General features: G+C 40.0%; 2 protein-coding genes across 2 annotated transcripts in view; one reads left to right on the forward strand and one right to left on the reverse strand.

Moving 5' to 3' along the window:
- Positions 1-12,410, forward strand: part of FAM185A (family with sequence similarity 185 member A) — a 51,954-nt gene extending 39,544 nt beyond the window's left edge. The window contains exons 7-8 of the mRNA XM_080575368.1: positions 725-859; positions 9,530-12,410. Of these exons, the coding sequence (XP_080431494.1) occupies positions 725-859; positions 9,530-9,645 (251 nt within the window). The 3' untranslated portion in view covers positions 9,646-12,410. The remainder of the gene's footprint in view (positions 1-724; positions 860-9,529) is intronic.
- FBXL13 (F-box and leucine rich repeat protein 13) overlaps positions 866-18,759 on the reverse strand; it is a 52,728-nt gene continuing 34,834 nt past the window's right edge. The window contains exons 6-7 of the mRNA XM_080575386.1: positions 3,288-3,366; positions 866-2,841 (exon numbers count right to left, since the gene is read on the reverse strand). Of these exons, the coding sequence (XP_080431512.1) occupies positions 2,630-2,841; positions 3,288-3,366 (291 nt within the window). The 3' untranslated portion in view covers positions 866-2,629. The remainder of the gene's footprint in view (positions 2,842-3,287; positions 3,367-18,759) is intronic.

Raw genomic sequence — 18,759 nt, forward strand, 5'->3', positions numbered from 1 at the left:
AATGTTTGTGTTTTTCTACATTGATTACTGAAATTGGGTAGAAGCTAAGAAGTGTGTCTACAGAGCTTATATTTTAAATACTGCTTGGTTTTTGTTTCAATGTGCAGGATGCAACCTTCAAACATTGTGACTAATTCCAAATATGACTAACAGTGGTAGGTTGGGGGCCCAGAACTTGCCTTCAATCTGATGCATAGAAGCATGGATTTCGGGGAAGCAGACGTCAGAATTACCATTTTTTTTTTGCTAGTGTTAACAGACTGTAAGTGGCATCCCATCATTCCAGAGGAGCAATTCTTTTATAATGTGCTTGTATTGTACTACATGCTGGATTAATCGTCAAATCCCATGTCCATGCTCAGGGATGTAAATATGCAACTAGAAAATGAAACTAGAGTCATAATATTTGTTGAAATCTGTTTTATTTGCTTCTCTTGGCAATCCCCATAATAAGGTCCTCTAGTGAGAGATGTTGCTAGGAGTGTATGTTAATTTTCATAGTGTCTGAAGAAATACTGTGATCCCATTTTATAAATGTGACATACCTTCATTTGTCATAACCAGAATACTGTATCTGTGTTTATCCTTTGACAGAAAAAAAAAGTTACTGTGTCTGAACGCTCTTAAAAAAAATATGATTTGCCTTAAGTTATCTAAATAATTGCCTGTTTTGTGATTTGATCGCAATGTTGATCTAACTAGCTTTCGTTTAAATTTATATCAGGTTCTATTACAGTCAAGGTACCTGCCTCTCTCAAAGCCTATTTAGAGTTGTCTGGAAGAAAAGTGGATGTGAGCTCAGAGATCCAGTTAAAAGATACACAAAGTGCCTCCAAAGATGATCACGTTACTTTAAGTGGTAAGGCTTACTAATCTTGGCTACCATTAAATGTCTGTCTGGCCTTAGTCAAAGACATCTACACTTTCGTTTGAGTTTATTGCTCTTGGCCTCTTCCTGTTTCATCTGTTTCAGCTTCACACATCTGCTTGTGCCATTGTACTCTCCATGTTACTACATGGCGCTTTTGTTTTGTTTGGTAAATGATTTGCAAATACAAACAACTGCTTCTCTAACAAAAATCTTAGAGCCAAATTCACCCTCAGCATTATTCCAGTGAATTTGTGGGAAGGCTGAATTTGACCCATTGCTTTGTTGGCTTAAGCAATCACATGTAATAAATCGCCAGGGAATGTCTATTAAAATACAATGAAAATTGTTCATCGTGCATCTCCGTTGGGTGGGAGGGTGAATTAAAAGGTGCGTGTGGCAAATTTATAAATGTACGGTATAAGTGTTAAACAGAGTGGGTTAGTCTGAGAAGTGATGGGTGGGAGACAGCTAGGAGAAGAGCAGAAGTTGTTGGAATATGGAGGAATAGAGTAGATGGAAAGGTGCTTGTGGTTCCTGGAAACATTATTCTAATGCATTTAAAATTGAACATGCAAACCCCAAGTCTTGCTGTTTCCTGCTACAGAAAACAGCCCTACAGTTCATTGTCAGGGTGTGTATTTCTCTCCTTTCTCCAGACCTGTCCATCCAGAATTTAAGGCTGTTAGTGTTAGCAGTTACTCAGTTTGCTCAAGAGGCACTGTTAATGTAATGTGTCTGAAGGCTCCAGCTTTGTTTGTGGAAGTGTTACATCGGTATGACCTGATAATGATAACAGATTGGACGAGGGTTTGAGTTTTTCTTTGTTTTAAAGCTATGAGAATATGTGCAAAACTTCTTTTCTTCCCCAATTTAAAATGGTAATTCTTAAATCCTCAAAGTTAGGAAATGCTAGAAGTGTATGTACATAATCTTAATGTGTAACCTGCATGTATGCAATAGTCTTGAAACGTATAGGCATATCTCTTCCAGCCTTGAACAGTAACTAGCATCCAAGTTTATTAGCAGTAATTAAATACAAATTTTTGAAAACAATGGTTAAAACTCCTCAGGCTGGTAACCTGCAGAAGGGCCCCAGATTCCAGTCAGGCTCTAGGTAACGAACAGCCTTGGCACTAAAGCAACACAACTCCCAGTGAATGAGGACCACTGGCCGGTCATCTTGCTGCTCTGGCAATGCTAAAGATAAGATTAGTGTTTCAAATATACACAGATGAATGGCTTCTCTGGGTTCATGATCCAGTCAGTGTTTATGTAGCGCAGTCATCGCTGAAGTGGAAGCAGTTTTTCAGCCTACCATACTGTACATAAATGATCCGGGCAGTTTAGGCCAAAAGCGGCTCCAAATTAGCTAACCCTCAAATATACGGATCTCAAAGCCAAAATCAGCAACGGTTATGCAAAGGCACCAGCATTTGGCCATTGATCGTAGCTGTTTTTAAGAGGTTACAGCATTGTGCAAAAAAACTATTAAATGTAGATGTAAAATTATCAGAATACAGGTAAATGGAAAATAGACCCTGGGAGGAATTTTCTGCAGGATGCAATTCAGCTAAACTAGTGCTGGGCTGAAGTGGCTTGTCTTCATCTTACAGCAGGCCTTTAGCTTTGTTGAGTGTTTTCTCTCATAATATAAGCAATGATCAGATTCTCCTGCTCTTTGCTCCTCTGCTCTATAAGAAGCAACAAACCTGAAGGGAGACAAATTATTTGGTTTTGGCACGTGCTTTGTTCCTTCTCTTACTCTTCTGAAAATAGCTCTTTGGCTTTCTTTGCCAAGTAAGTCAGTAATGTTTCTTTGACATGGCAAGGGAGAAGCTTCCTGCTTCTCCTTCTCTTTACCTTAACCCATAAGGGACACTTATTCTTTCTGCAGCCAAGCACTTGTCCCTTCGTTCTCAACAATCTCTTCTTAAAGTTGATATATGAGAATTTTCTTCTACAAGTAGATGCTGAAATAATTAAAATAACATTTAATACCATTTCTATATCATAAAATCATTGTTTACTGTTTAAGTTTTAAATACAGAGTCTATAGCTATCTTTCTTTAGCTGCAACTAAGTAAACGTAAAATGGGGAGAGAGGAGGGGTTTTGCTGAGTGGGAAAAAAAAAACTTATTACAAGAGGCATGGCAGCTCAGATTTTTATGCTTCTGAGGTCAAAGGTTTGTTTAAAAATAGATGGTTTTTCAGAGACTGGCCAGTTCTCATGTGGATAACACTGGAACTGGCTGCTTTCAGGAAGCTTTACTTGCCTCTGGGAGTATCGTGTGAGAGGTTAGAGAGGAGGCTCTCCAGTGAGAGTTGTGTGAGTTGAGTGAATGTGCACCTCACTATCACCTGCTCCAGGAAGGCCTTCCCTCCTGCTCTTACTGCAGCTATCACCCATGTTCTCACCTTGCTTCAAGGCTCCCACTTCCACACTGAGTGAAGAGGTCAGCACGCTACAGTCCCCCACGCAGTGACATCCAGGGTTCTGCAAGATAGCCAAGGAAAAGACCTGGGTGTAGTCAAAGCAAGAAGATGAGAGCCTGGAGTGAGAGCTTCAGAGGCAGGGTGATGAGACTGTGAAAAGGTGTTTTCTTCTGTAGAACAAAGAGCAAAGGACTTGCCTGCAAAATTGGCATGCTTGTCAAGGAAGGGATGGAAGTAGAGAACAGTGCCAGGGAGTTCACTCTTTGGCAAGGATAATTTGCAGATATAAGGCCTCTGTTTCCTTGACATCAGTAGGCACTCTTGTAGTGTGGTATGACAGTTATAAAAACAGATTTTTCATGCTAAGCACTGCTCCAACGTCTATCTGTAAAACCATTTCTTTGGCCATCTAGTTTGAGAGTATTTGATTAATACCAGTAACTTCTGGTGGTAATCATGTCAAGACATTTTTTTACGTTCCTTGGCGAAGAGGGTAGGAAGAGAGGGTTCTTATGAGAATGTTCTGCAGGCTTCTCAAGCCCTTAAGTCTTGCTGCTAAATGACTCTGCCTTCCCTATTTCTCCAGGTCTGCCTGTACTCTTAAATCAGCTCATTTAAGAAGCCAGCAGAGACCATTAACTATATCTGGAACTACATTTGGAATTAGGAATGGTAGCAGGCTGATAAGTGATTCCGTGATTTAAGCAGAAAAGGAGCTCAGAATCACAGAATGGTTGAAAGGGACCCTAAAGACCACCCAGTTCCAACCCCCCTGCCATGGGCAGGGACACCTCCCACCAGACCAGGTTGCCCCCATCCAGCCTGACCTTGAACACCTCCAGGGATGGGGCAGCCACAGCTTCTCTGGGCAGCCTGTGCTAGGGCCTCACCATCCTCAGGGTAAAGAATTTCTTCCTGATACCTAATCTAAACCTACCCTCTTATAATTTAAAGCCATTTGTCTTTGTCGTATCACCACACCCCTTGACAAAGAGTCCTGCCCCAACTTTTTCCTGTAGGCTCCCTTTAGGTACTGGAAGGCCGCTAGAAGGTGTAAGCTTAGGAGACTCTTAAGGGTCATGAGCATGTTAAAAGGAAAGATTAAAATTAAAAGTAAGTGATATGTAAGTTCAAAGTTTAAAGGTAGGAACCTATGCATTCCCAAGGTAAGGAGTGTTTCAGTAGAAACATTGGTAAATGGGAAGAAATAATGTTACACAGCTGCAAAAAATTAAAATAAAAAATAGCGTATTAACAGAACTGTTCAGTAAAACTCAATCCCCTAGCTTTACATAGCATTAGTAACACTGCTGGAATGTGTCCAATTTTGAGTCCACTTCAAAAAGGATGTGGACAACTGTAGAGACTTTGAAGGAGAACAAATACTCAGAGACCTAAAAACATGAGAATAAAAACTAGTCTTGTTTTCTTCTAAAGAAAATGAGACTGAGGGAAAGTGAACTTTTTCACTATGTAAGAAATTGCTGCAGAGATGGAAAAAAATGCATTGTTCTCTGCACCCATGTGATGCAGCTAGAACTTGCAATTTGACCTTACAGAAAAGAAGGCTTAGCTAAATAGTAAGATAAGCTTTTTGGTAGTAATTGTAAGGTAAGTAACTGTCAGGAGAGGACACAGTACTTGCAGTACTGCAGATTTTGAAAAACAGCCCAGTCAAGCATGTCAAGTTAATTGGATCCTCTGGAAATTGCCTTTAGCCCTGCCTCCTCTTGTCCTAAGCCGATGTGGCCATCTGCTTCCACCTACTTTAAAGGAACTGCAAGGAAGGCTGTGAGGCATGTGGGTGGATAAATCTGGGGAGTAAATGATTGCAGTTAGTGGGCATGCAAACTTTGCCAGCTTGTGTGTTGACAGCTGTAAGTTCACTGGAAAAAGTCTTGCAGTCATTCCTTTGGATCCTTGTAGCTGATGGTATCAATTTCCAAATCTAACTGGAATATAATCCAGATTTACATGGTGTAAATCTTCTGTCTCTTGAGTGGTGCCAGTGACTCATCTGATTCCAGATCTTTTTCTACCCTTGGTCCCAGTTCCAGTGCCAGGTTCATATCCAGCAGCCACCTTTGACCTGATGCCATCCATCTACTTGGAGCCGAGTGAGCTTTTAACTTTGGCGGTCTCTTGCTCCATCTGGTTTTCAGTCGTTGTGTGGGTTTCCTTGGTAAAAGTCCCACCGTGTCACAGGTGCTGCTCAGTGACTGTGGATGTTTGTCTTCACAGGTTACTACAAACTTCCAAGAGGTTGGAAAACCACCCTCTTCATATCTTTCTGCCCTCTGACAAGGAACAAACATATTATTTGTGAAAGTCTTTCTTATCCCAAGTCAAGAAGCATATTTGTTCCCTTATTTTAGCCAGCGTGACAACAGCTGCAGCAGTTCACAGGTTTCTTAGCTTTTCTTACTAATCCCACCAATCTACAGCACTAACACTTCACTGAGCCATATCCAAACAGTGTTTCTGTGAGCTATCTGGTGACCAGGCACACTCACAATAGGGCTCTCTCTTTCACGTTAACTTACACCTTTCCTAAGATGTCTGTCCTGGGGATGGAGAGGAATCTCCTGTTGTCTTCTCTAACTTTTTTTTTTTCCTGTGAAAGTTACCAGATACATGTTGCCTCTAATGTATAGACTGATCCATCATCCAATTATTCTTTTAATGACTAGGAACTCATTAGATGGCCGTCTTCTTCATGTGCCTCTGGAGAGAGTGAGTCTGTCCAGTTATCGGATCCCTTTGGAAAGATGGGCATTGGCACCACCATGCTATCTCTGACTTGTTGGGTTTCTCCAATAACTCAGTTCAGTCTTTTTACCCTGTCCGGTTCTCCAGGTAGCTGGTGGTGAGTGGCACCTTTCTCCTCGCAACAAGCATCCACTCAGGCGTGCACTGAAATAACGAGGGCTTTGTGTCTGCAGGAGGCTAGGTCTGGATCCCTCTCTGGACTGTATGGGATTTAGACAGATTGTTTGTACCTCAGTCTCCTTCAGCAGTAACTTCTCACGGCTCACAGAACGGCTCCTTGTCCCGTGGTACTGTGAGAGCTGCCTGTGAAGTGTTGGGGGCTCACCTTTGGGGTTGCTTTGAGGTTCAGCTCAGCCAATGTGCAAGAAGAGAGCTGACTGCATGAGGGTTTTATACCGTGTACAAGGCTTTGCGGATGTATTTATTGCTTTTGGTATCAGAAATTCTGGAGCATTTAGGGTAATTTCTACATTTTTAGCTGCATGGAATTCCAGGGTTAAACACAAACACAGTTGCAGGGGCAGTGAATATCGTGAAGCAAACAACTTGCCTTTAAAAGGGAAATAACTGAAAGAGCTTGTATCAGCCCTCGGCTGCAACTTAAGGTTCTGAAACTTAACAGCTGCGAAAGCCTACCACTCCCTTTCCCCCCTCTGCAGCTGACTTGTCTCTGCTGCATTCAGTTACAGCTCTGATCCAAGGAGTAACACTACTTGCTGTTTTCTCATTGTTTTCTCTGTTCTCAAGGCGCTTCTTCAAAACTTTGCTTCTTTCCTAGAAGCAATTTTTATTGAATCTTTGCCAGTAGCATTGAGTGAGAAGAGCTTTGTTTTACAGTTTTATACTCTCCCTCTAAACACTGTCCCTTTGTGAAGCTTTGATCCTTAAGTTATATCTCAAAAAACAAACAAACAAAAAAGGCTCTATCTGGAAACGATTACATTCCTTCAAGTCAAATAAGAAGTTAGTCCAAATTTTAAAAAATACATTAGATGAGACACTATCCTACAGATTTTTATTGGTTTCAGCTTACATTTAATTCAAGCTGTTCACAGCATTGTTGAGATGCACCACAGTGCTGACAATATCAGTGAACAGCATTTAAAAAACTTCCTTTTTCCCAAGTCTTATGCTATGAAGTTGGCCATGTAGCATGCTGGTGCATCTGCCTTTTCCTGAGTTCATGCTGGTGTCTTGACTGGTGGGTTTTGAAATGAAGTCCTTTTGTTTTGTATTCTCAATCCAACAGTTGTTTGGCTTTCATGATTTAAAAATGCAAACTCATCCTCAAAATCCACTTATGTTCCCACAGTATGGGCAGTGAGTATAGCTAAGACCAAATTGCGATCAAAAGGTCTCCAGCTAAGCCTTGTTGCTTGATTAGCACCTCCTACACAAAGCTATTTAAATATCTGAAGCTTGATTTGAACCTGCTACTGGCAATAGGATTAATAACCTTAAAATACTTTGAAGATCTGCATCCCTGGGGAATGGAACTTGATACTGAGTTTGCTGCAGGCTGTCTTATATTTTTGCATTCCCTTCACAGGCAAATCTCCAAAAGAAGCATAAGGAACAAAACATTTTTCTAAGTTCACGTAGCAAATACAAAATGAGAAACAGAGCTCAGACAACAACTAAGCATTGAAATGACTCGTTAATTTGTCTCTGTGTTTCTTCAAAACTCTTCTTCATCTTTTTAGCAAAAATGTATCAGGATGAAATGAACAGGGCTGATTCTGTGCATCAGTGTTTGTTCCTTCTGCAGAAGTACAAGACATGGTGACAAAAACATGAGAGGGGGGAAACGAGTAGGACCAAGCACTCCAATATACACTTCCTGAAAATACATCGTTGTCCTGCATTTGTTGTGTCTTCTCCCCTTAGAAAGACAACTGTGTTTTCAGTGCTTGACTGCTAAGGGATCAGCAGAAATCTTCCTTTGCATTACTTCGTTGGTTCATATTTTTGACACCTGGAGACTATTTCCTGTTTAATATTCAGACTGTTCTAATACTTTAAGGGCTAGAGACAGTTGTGTTCATTTCTGTTCTCTGTTCTCTGATACAGTACTCTAGTACAAATCACATTCAAAGAAGCTTTCTGGGCAGTTGAATGAGAATACAACACATTTGTTCAACTTGCTAACGATCATCATAGATTTATTTGAAGTCCATAGTTAGATGGAGGATAGAACTGTGGATTCTGCCTTCCAGATCCTACCTTTCGAGTAGGATGGATGTAGTAAGTGTGTGGTGTGCTTGAGAATCCTGCTACTTTGCTGTAGCCGGCAGTGCAGAAATTGTGCTAGGACATCTGCGTGGTGATCCTTGAAGGCGTGTTGCAGTCTGTCAGCAAAGGATACAGAAATACTTCTTCATTCAATGGGCAAACTCAGTCAGCGTTGGACTCCTCTGAAAATCCTGTATTTCTAAACAGTGCCTCAGCCTGCTAGTGCACTGAAGTGGGCTTGGCCCGTAACCTTAAAGTAATCCCAGTTAGCAGTACCAAAAAGCTGAAACGCAATTGAAAAATTCTGGCACGTTGGCTTGAGTTGTGGAAACCAATGCAGTGATGTCAGTTGGAGTTTCGCCACTGGTTTTGACATGGCCAAAATTTTACTTCGGCTGTGTTACAGGTCAGAGCAGAGCATGTTTGCAAAGTTGTTTCAGAATCTGCCTTCCTGCCATCTCTCATGCTATTCCAGGCTCAAGTTAGTTCTAAACTTAGAATTCGCTCAGGCACATGAACACTGAAATAATAATAAAAGATACTTTGTAAAAATAAACCAGAGTGAAGGTTGATCTTCTGATAAAGGCACTGATTTGGGACTTTAAAAATCTGTTTAATTCCCAATTTGGTCACAAGTCTTTTGTATAATTTGGAAGGTCACTTAATCTCTCTTGGCCCCAATTTCTAAATTGTAAAATGAGGGTAAGTTGAACTTTCTCCTTTGTCTGTTACACAGTGAGTTTTTCCGAGCGTGACCTTGCTTGCTAAGTTTATATGAAACATGTAAGAAGGCAGACATCTCGGGGTTGTGGGTTTTTTTAAGCCATTAGCATAAGAAAGCAGTAATAGTAACACATCTAGTCATTTGGATCATCAGGTCCTACAGCATCTCTTTTCCATGTTTACAGTGGTGATGAAAACTTCAAATTACATAACCAGACCCATGTTTGATGTGGTTTTTATTATGGGCTAGGAAATATGTCTATGATATTGTATAATAAAAAAAACCACAGTAAAAAAAATACTGTAATAACAAAATATGGGAAGTGGGATGTATGCAAAGAACTATGTCAAAAAGGAAGTGTCAGAAGCTCTGGTTAAATATACATAAATTCTACCAAAAAAAGTATTGAAAATATTTCCAGGGAGCTTGAAAAAAGGTGGTATGAAAGTGATACGTTTACTGAGTGCCAGAAGAAACTAAACAGAACTCTCTTTTCCAGGTCACATGAATCAAAGTAATGAAACAGACAAGTGGATCAAGGCTGACACAGAAAGTGGCGAAGTACGTCTTAAAAGCCAAAGCTGGATCCAGTCTGTGAAGCTGAAGGTTTCATAAAGGCAAAATAGCCAAAGCGATCAAATCAAGAAATTGTAAAGGAACATTTCTCTAAAACTAAGAAACATTGTTGATACGAATTCTTATAGGAGACAAACACTATTTAAAATGAGGGCTTTTTAAACTAAGATTTGCCTGTGACAGTGGCTGGTTGTTAACAGGTTTTGTTTACTTTTACTGTCTTTTAGGAATTACACCATTTAACATATTCAAAATTTGTATATCCAAGTCAGTCTAAAAGCTGGTAACTTTCAAATAAAAGTTGGGGGCTATAAAAAAACAACACAAAAACAGCACTTTCAACACCTGGTATTTGAAAATATGAAAATTTACTTCTAAGGTAATCTGCTCTGCAAGCTATATTATAAATTTTATAGAAATATATCTTTCCTGTGGGACTTATATTGGTTTATGCAAAATGTGGAGAATTTTCTTCAACCAAATTGTGTATTTTGGATGGGATAAAACCACTTTCAGAGCTGTAATTCTTACTTGGCCTTCTTGTTTTGTGTTTAACTCCTAAGCAGTTTCTGCCTTGTCAATGGGCACTTTATGTGTCAAACTATTAGTCTGAAATGATGACACCCATTCCATGTTGTCCTGAACCACTTGTGGATAGAATTAGCAAGTCTATCTCTGTCTACCATTTGTCTACATAGAAAAACTTTAAAAATAAATTCTCAAAAGTGCAAAAGGTCTGGCTGATTTCAAGAAAGAACACTCCACCACCAGGACTTCAGATAAGATTCCATATGAATGTTCTCCTAAAATAAAAGCTATTATTGGAAGCTATTGGGCTAATTAATTTAATCTGTTTGATATGTTTCCAGTCATTTACTATCAGCCTTGCGTGACCGGACTCTAAGCTCTTGGAGGCAGAAAGGCAGAGGAAGGCGAGGGAAGTTTGTGTGCCCTGCACAAGAGACCATTGTTTTTATGGAGGACTTTGTGTTACTGTGATACAAACGCACAGTAAAATAAACGGAGCTTTTAAAAGCCTTTCCGTTTATGTAGGGCCCCTTGTAAAAGAAGTACTGAAGTTTGTATTTTACAACTGAAATGCAGGAATACCTGCCAACTGAGTGGATGGAGAGTAGAAGAATTTTGAGTGTCGGCTCAGGTTTTAAATATGTGTGTATGTACTTTAGATCATAATCAACATAAAATGAACTTCTCCTTTCCTTTCGGATTCCAAAAGGGGAAGTTGCCCCTTGCTAATTTTCTGCAGAAGGGCAGTATTTTTACTTTAATTAAGGGTGGTAAAAAATTCCACAGTTTCCCTTTGTGTGTACTGTTTGCTTGGATGGGGTGGGCATTGTTGTCTGTGGCAAATTATATATATATTTTAATATGCTAATATATAAAACAGTAAAAATATAATTACTAAAAGCAATATAATATTACTAGTTATTACTAAAAGTTATTATACTACTGTTAAAAGACATACATTTAATAAATGTATAATGGTTTTAGGTTTCCTGAAAAATTTTTGAAACTATTACTTCCTGAGCATAACAGCAGACAAAGTGAAAGAAGCACTCCTAAATTTATACTGTATTTGAAAATAAGCGTAGTAGATATTTCACAAAACTGAGTCCATTCAATGGTTCCATTATTCACCCAGAATACAAAGATGGTCAGCCTCAGCAATTAAGGTCTTATTTTTTGGGACTGCTGCATCAGCTATTTAGGGGAAAACATAGTAAGAAAGCATGTTATTTCCTCCATGTTCAAAATTCAGCAAGCTAATGCATTCATATTCTAAAACGTGCTGTAATTAAACGTAAGGACAGCCAGTTATTTCCTACAACAAGTTTAAGTAAGCCATCAGAAAAATGTTGCTACCGATGAAGCTACTCTGACTATATTCCTTCTAAGCTAATAAATGCTGAGACCACTAGAACTTTAACATAAAATATCAAGAATGAGCTGAAGAAAGTTAAATGTTTGGAAGTTTCCGCCAAAGACATTTGAGCGGTGCTTTCTTTTGCTATAATGAGGTGAAACTTTATATCTCTAGACAAGGAAAGATTAGTGGGTTATCAGTAATCATGATTTGAAGGGCATATCCCGTGTATGCTTATGGCCCGTTTCAGGGGAAACCATGTTCTTACAGCTGGAGAAAAATTAGTCTGTAATACTTTTCTCATCTGTGCTCCTTTTCCTTTGAAGCTCCTGGCTTTGTCTGCTGCCAGCTAGCCTGTAGTTCAGCTCTGAAAATGTAACCATCAGCTGGCTTAGAGAGGTGAACTTGCAGCCTGAGAGGGCTTTGTAAGAATTAGTGCTCTGGGTGCACAAGTGACTGTTGAAAAGTAGAACTGTGCTTAAAACTGTGCTTAAATGTGCACGTACAGTTGTGTATTAACAAATAGGCAGTCACTGTGCTTCCTTGTTCAAGAACACCACTTGACGAGTGTGAAATTCTGTGGGAAGTCTGAGTGTTTATGTTCTGGAGAAGACCTTCCTGGCAAACGAGAACCCCAAGCACATACAGATTTTTTTATTGCTTACTCTGCGTGAGACTACAAAAACTTCTCCATATTGAAAGATGAAGACAGCTTGAACCAACATCTGAAAGTTAGTAATGCGTTTCAACGCAGCTGTCTTGCTTGAAGGCATACGTGCTGCAAGAAGGGTTCACAATGCATGCTTACTAATTCAATAAACAGTCTTTTATTAAAGGATGATTAATTTTAAGAAAAATACTGTGTTCTTTTCATGCTCTTGTGGGAAAAAAATAAATAAAAACCCAACTACAACACCAACCTTGAGCTGTAGGTGTTGCACGATTTCTTCATTTTTCATTTTGAAGAGTTTGTTTAGTCAGGCTCTGACTTGTGTTTTTTGGTGAAGGTGTTACCACCCCTGACATACCCAAGCCAGGCAGGAGGATCAGCATCGTTATATTTTTCTTCCTCCGATTTGGCTGTATATTTTAAGGCAGCTTGCCTGCAGCAAGAGTTTAAAACAATATATATGACGAGGAAAAAAATTTTGCAGAGGCTGTTCCTACAAAGCACACTAAGAGCTTCTTTGTCTTAACTGAAGCTCTCAATATTATGAGAGGTGTCGTGGAAACTAGGAAAGATGGTAATTAGATCAGAGTCACAGAATAAATTGGGTTGGAAGGGGCTGTGGAGATCACTTAGCCCTGGTGCTGCACGAACCAGCTCCAAGTAGACCAGGTGGGCATGGCTGTGCCAGCTGAGCCCTGAACGTCTCCAGGGATGGAGATTGCACAGCCTCTCTGGGATCTGGTTCAAGCGTTTGACCAGCCTACCGATTAAAAAATAGTTTCCTTGTGTGGAATCAGAGCGCTCTGTATGCCGGCTTGTGTCTGTTACCTCTTATCCCAGCAGTGTGCACCTTTGAGAAGAGTCTCACCTTCTCCTCTCTTGTGTATCCCCTGATCCCAGCGTTGCAGGCAGCCATAAGGCCTCTCCCGCCCCGTGCCTTCTCCTCGTGACTGAACAAACCAATTCTTCTGGGTGCTCATTTCATACCCTGTGCTCCAGCCCTTTGACAGCCTTGATGGCCCTCATCTGCGTTTGTTCTGGCTTGACTGGGGAGCCTGCAGTAGCTGATCCAGGAGAGGATCGCTTTCGGGGCCCAAAAGCACAGCCTGTGCCATGGCTCCCTGTCCTACTCAGCCAGTAGCTGTCACCTCTTTCCTACTTCTGTGACCCCTCTGATCTGCCCCAGCATTTTGTGGCCACTGCCCCCTTGCAGTGTTGTTAGAACACAGAAACGGGGGAAAGTCAGGCCTGCTGAGACAGACCTCAAAAATAAGTTCATGAGCAACCCTCCCCTCTCCCTCCTTTCCAGGCACCGTGTCTCCCTATCAGCCCAGCAGCTTCCATTGGCTTCCCCGAGCTGAAGAAACTCGACCCATCGCTTGCAGTCTTTTGAAAGCCTGTTTCTTTCCATCGCTTCTGCAACTTGGCTCTTGGCCTGCTCCCAGCTGCACAGAGCAGCCGCCCCCCAGCCTCCCTCCCCTCTGGCTCTTGCCTCGCTGTCTGCAGGCCAGAAAGCTCCCCCGGGCCGAGCACACGCATGTGCTGGCTGGGGAAGAGCCGGCTCCCCGCATCTCCCATCCTCGTCAGGCAACTCAGCCTGGCCTGGTGTGTCACAGCCACTGCATGGTAGCCTTCCTCCCTCCTAAGCTCATACAGTATACGGTGTATAGACAGCACTAGGAAAAAAAAATCCAAACGGAAATGGTCTGTTATCCAACAGTAATGTCACTACGATATTAGTAATATTATTATTTTTTGCTTTTCCAAAGCGAAAACCAAGAAGGTGGTTACAAAAGAGCCAGACATACACAGCTGTCATGCTTGGGCCACCACAGCAGGAAAGGGCAAGTGGGGAGGGTTGGAAAAGGAACACAATTAGTGAGGCGGGGAGGGCTCCTTTTCAACCACGGCAGGAGATTTTATATTTTTTTAGGTAGAACACTGACACACTGTATTAGCCACATGAACACAAGGCTGGATCTGTTTTTATATTAGGGAGGCCTGCGCCGCTGAGGAATGTGTGCACAAGTTATATGAGCTATAAGCTCTAAGCTATAAAATAAAAATCATCTCATCCAAGTCCAAATTCCTGTTTTTCATGGAAACTAATGTATAGTGCCTGTCTGAAGCATGTATAGGGAGAGCTGTTACTGTTTTTTTGGAAACTTTTGCTGTCCCATGCCTGGAGCTACAGTTGATTAGTTTGCCAGAAACAGCCATTCGTTAATCATCAACACATGGCAAAATACATTGTTTATTTAAGATACGCTGTACCATGATAGAGCCTGTTTATTTGTTTATATGGTATCTTAAATGAGCACACTGATGAATAAAAGCATTTCAGTCAGTAATTACAATTATCTTTAGAAGCAAGTATCTCATGGTATAAGACAGACAAAATTACTGGACCAAAACCATGGCTTGAGCAATATTGGAATAAGTAATTCAATCCTTACACAAAGTTTCAGTCCCTTTACTGAGAGGGGTTAGCCAGGAAATACAGTTCTGCATCGTGGTCTGACTTCTGAGCTGTTCCAAAATTCAGAAATGTTTGACTGGGTCCCTTATAATTAAAGCAGAGGTTTTGAGGTGATAAGGTGAGGTTACCAAAAAAATAATTAAAAAAAAAATCAAGAATAAAGAGTTTTGGAAAAGAAAACTCTAAACATGGAGAAACTGTAGTAAAAATGCATGGGAAACTAAGCTGCAGAAGCATGTGGAGACAAGGCAGCTAGCAGTAAAAGCAAAAAGCATCCTGCAAGCATCCTTCAGGTTACAGGAAGTGGTCAGATGACATAAAATTTGGAGTATTCTGAGGTTCATGTCGACTACTGTAGCTGTACTATTTTAGGATATCCAATTCAAGTGCACATGAAAACTGAAACATGGCAGTCCGGGAGCTTCCATCTAGCAGTGGAGTTTCTGCCCATGTCACATGTGAAGATCAATTTACAGTGAGTGAGAAGACAGTACTGTGTTATTTGCTGTCTCAGAAGAAAACTTAAGTTTTCTTAGCCCTTTACCAACTCGTGTACGCTGTCTTCATTTCTGGTTACACGGGTGTTGGACTCCCAAATCCTTCGTGTCTTGAGACCTGAATACTGGAAAATATTTGCTCTTTCAAGAAAATAGAGTTCTTGCAATCTCCTTTCCAACCAACAGCAACCATCAAAAACCAAACCAAAGCAAACCAAAACCAAAAATGAGAATGTTCTCCAAATGTCTAATATATTTTAGCCGTTAAGAAGCGATGTCATTTCCAGTTAAAAGGCAGAAATTGTAAAAGTAATTGTTAATGAGTCATTTGTTAATGAAGTACTCATGAGGTTAAAAGAAATGGAACTGGCTTCATATTAGTGCTGACAAAAAGAAGGAAGCATTTACTTCTGCTCTCAAAGAGCAGCTTTTGGTAGAACCAGACTGTAGCGTACCTGATGCCTTTTTGGTTAGAAGCACTGCTCTGGTTAGCAAGGCCTTCTGATGGCAGTTTCCAGATTTCCTCATTCTGATGCCAAATTTCCTCATTCGTTTTGCACTCCATAAGGTTAATAGAGACCCACACCTTTCTCAGCACTTCAGCTACCTTTAAATAGTACTTGGTGTTTTGAAGTTGAATGAGAATGTTACAGTGAAGTGAAGTTTCTCTAAAGATGTCAATGTGCTGCTTCTCGCAGGATTACTCCTCAGTGAATCACAACTGACACAATCTTTTCCTACAGAAGCCACATTTTAAAACGTGGTGAGTTGGCTTTCCCTTCCTCTAATAGGAAAAATAAATTGCACCAGTATCAGTCCCACAGTTAGATTATCCACGATTCTTTGTGTCATTAATTAAAAGACCATTAGCCTCTAGATACAGAAATATGCAGCAGGATTGTCAGTCCATAGGCCAATTTTTAAATTTAATTTTTAAATAAACCTGGCACCGGGCTAGTATGCTGGCAAATAATAATCTCAAATGCTACCTGATACTGGAAAGAATGGACAATTTTTATGCTCATAACTATTTCCTATGAAGCTGCATTGGACTGAAACTTCAAGAACTTTGTGGTTGCATATGTTCTCTATTTTAATCTAATGGCAAAAATGAAGCTTTGAAAAAGTTATGTGACAGTACATGAGATATGCCTTGATACTTGCAAGGCTCATTCAATTAAGACGTCTGCTAGGACTGGTTAGTGTTTCATAATAAATAATGGGGAATTCCTTTGGCAAAATGAAGTATACATGATTTATAGATTTTGCTATAAGATAGCAACTTCAAATTAAAAACATTTCTTCTATTGCTAATTTAGAATCAAAGCCACTAGCATGTTTAGTTCTCCAGATTCATCTAATTTTTTACATAGGTATCTCTTCCATCTCCTTGAATAGGGAACAAAATGTCTCTGAAATGTACATTTCGTGCCTGTAGTATATAAATTACACCTGAAAACAGCTTTTTCCAATACATTCTGTGAATATCTAAGAATCTGAATAAAGTTTTAGGAGTTAGCTTGAAAACAGAGAATGAGGACCCGTTGTTCATTTTTGTGACAATCTGTTACTTACATTTCATGACTAAAAACATTCAGGTTGTGAATGAAGTACATAGCTTTATAAAAGTACATTGTGACATGGAAGTGACTGTACTGTCATTGCTTTTGATGTCGTTATTTAAAACCTGCTGCAATATGACCAACAGCTTAGAATCGCTGCCATATTTTACTATGTTTTTGATGCAATTTTTGGCAGAAAGCCAATATCTTCCCAATATTGACTTTGAACGATAAAAAAAGATTTTTTAGAAAGTGTGACATATACAAGATGTAGAATATATCTGAATCTAACTGTGAACTCCCTTCTATTTTCTGAATATCATTGCATTTAATGGCAGTTGAAAAGCCACTCTGATCTTGACATAGTCAGTGCATTCTGCAGCCTGCCTAGGTCTAGGGAGGCTCTTCAGTTGTGTTAGAAAGAACAAGTAAAGAACCTTCAGTACTGAATTATTTTACATGGTTGAGCCACCTGACTCAAATTGCACAGGGTAAGAGTTTCCTGTCTTTGAACATACAGGGCAAAGGATCAGAGCCTGAGGCTAGCTAGCAAAGAACCAACCACCATCACATACCAGAAAATCAAGATTGAGAAAGTAAACTTGGTAGTTTTCCTAGTTGTAAAAATCACAAAAAGGGGAAAGATAACACTGGGTGGAGATGTGTGTCTCAGGGCTGCTTTTTGTTTTGAAAAATCTGTGACTCTCTAGGGCTTTCTTTACAGTAAAAATAACCAGTTGGGAAATTCCTTGGCTGAGTCAGAAGAGTTTAATCAAGATGTTCAGAGACCCCATAGCATACAGGACTCAGGCAGAGGCACGGTCCTGGGTCATCCTGCAAAATCCACACTATTGCAAGTGTGTTTCTGAGAAATCAAGTCAGCTCTTTGATCATGGCACACCAAACAAATTGGAACTTGCTCAGATTTTCATTCCTATTACATCTAATTTCTACAGGAAAATGTATAAGCAACCAGAGCTCAGAAGGGCTGCCTAGTGCTCTAAACAAAGATATAAAGGCACAGAAAAAGAAAGTCAACAACAGTAATCCGGGATTAGAGAAAATCCCTTGAGGCTTTATATGAGAAAATCTGTAAGTCAGAAAGTAATTAGGAAGCTAAAAGTATCTTAATATTTTTTTTCAGTATGAAGTGTAGTATATTTAGAATATTTTTTTTCAGTTACTACTGTTGCATACCAATCCTTCAAAACACTTTCCATAGCTAACACATAGCTAGCAATCTAATTAGAAGTAGATGTTTTGAGAAGAAAGTTCTAAAATGACATTAAGAAAGCTAAGCCAGAGAGGAAAAAAAAAAAAGGCCTGACCAAAAAAAAAAAAAGTAATGAGAGCAGAATTGTCTGTGGTGAGGCAGAGGGAAGTAAACCAAGGAGGGTTTGGAAAGCATGAAGCACATAAAATATCTTTTAAGTTGCTAAGCATCTGCATGAGTTTTGTAGTCTCTAAAGTGACTATTAAACCCTGGAATGATTTAGCAAGGAGTGCTCTATCTACAGTGGTCTTGTAAGCACTGTAGGAGTGGGGTTAGCATTCTCCTGGTGTGGACACTCTCTACATAATCTAGTGTTACATATTTCTTACTCTTGTTGAAGTAATAAAGCTTGATTCAGTTATATACACAGAATTGTCAACCCTCCTTAAACTTTAGCTCTTTTCCAAACGATTTCAGTACCTTTGGAGTGGCTGGCCACTGTGGAGCTCTAGGTGTAAGGTGACTGCTCTGTTAACGCTCTTAAACACAATGGAAGGGCGATGGATCTGCATCTTGGAGACACAGAGCTGAAAACTCAAACTGAAATCTGACCAAAATAGACTCCATGGGGAATCAAGAGTACAGGTCCATTTACAACAGTGGGAAAATTGGATTGTGCTGTGGTAAATGACCTGTTTTTTCCAATTGTATGTTTCACTTCATGAAACTACGCTAACGATACCTTGACTCATTCGCTGTATCCATGCTATATTTTAAACACAGGTCCACAACAATGCTCAGATCTACTTCTGCCCTATACTAACATTCAGTTGTTGGGAAATATGCT

The sequence above is a fragment of the Anser brachyrhynchus genome, assembly GCF_964034855.1.
Source record: "Anser brachyrhynchus genome assembly, chromosome: 1".
Taxonomy (NCBI): Eukaryota; Metazoa; Chordata; class Aves; order Anseriformes; family Anatidae; genus Anser; species Anser brachyrhynchus.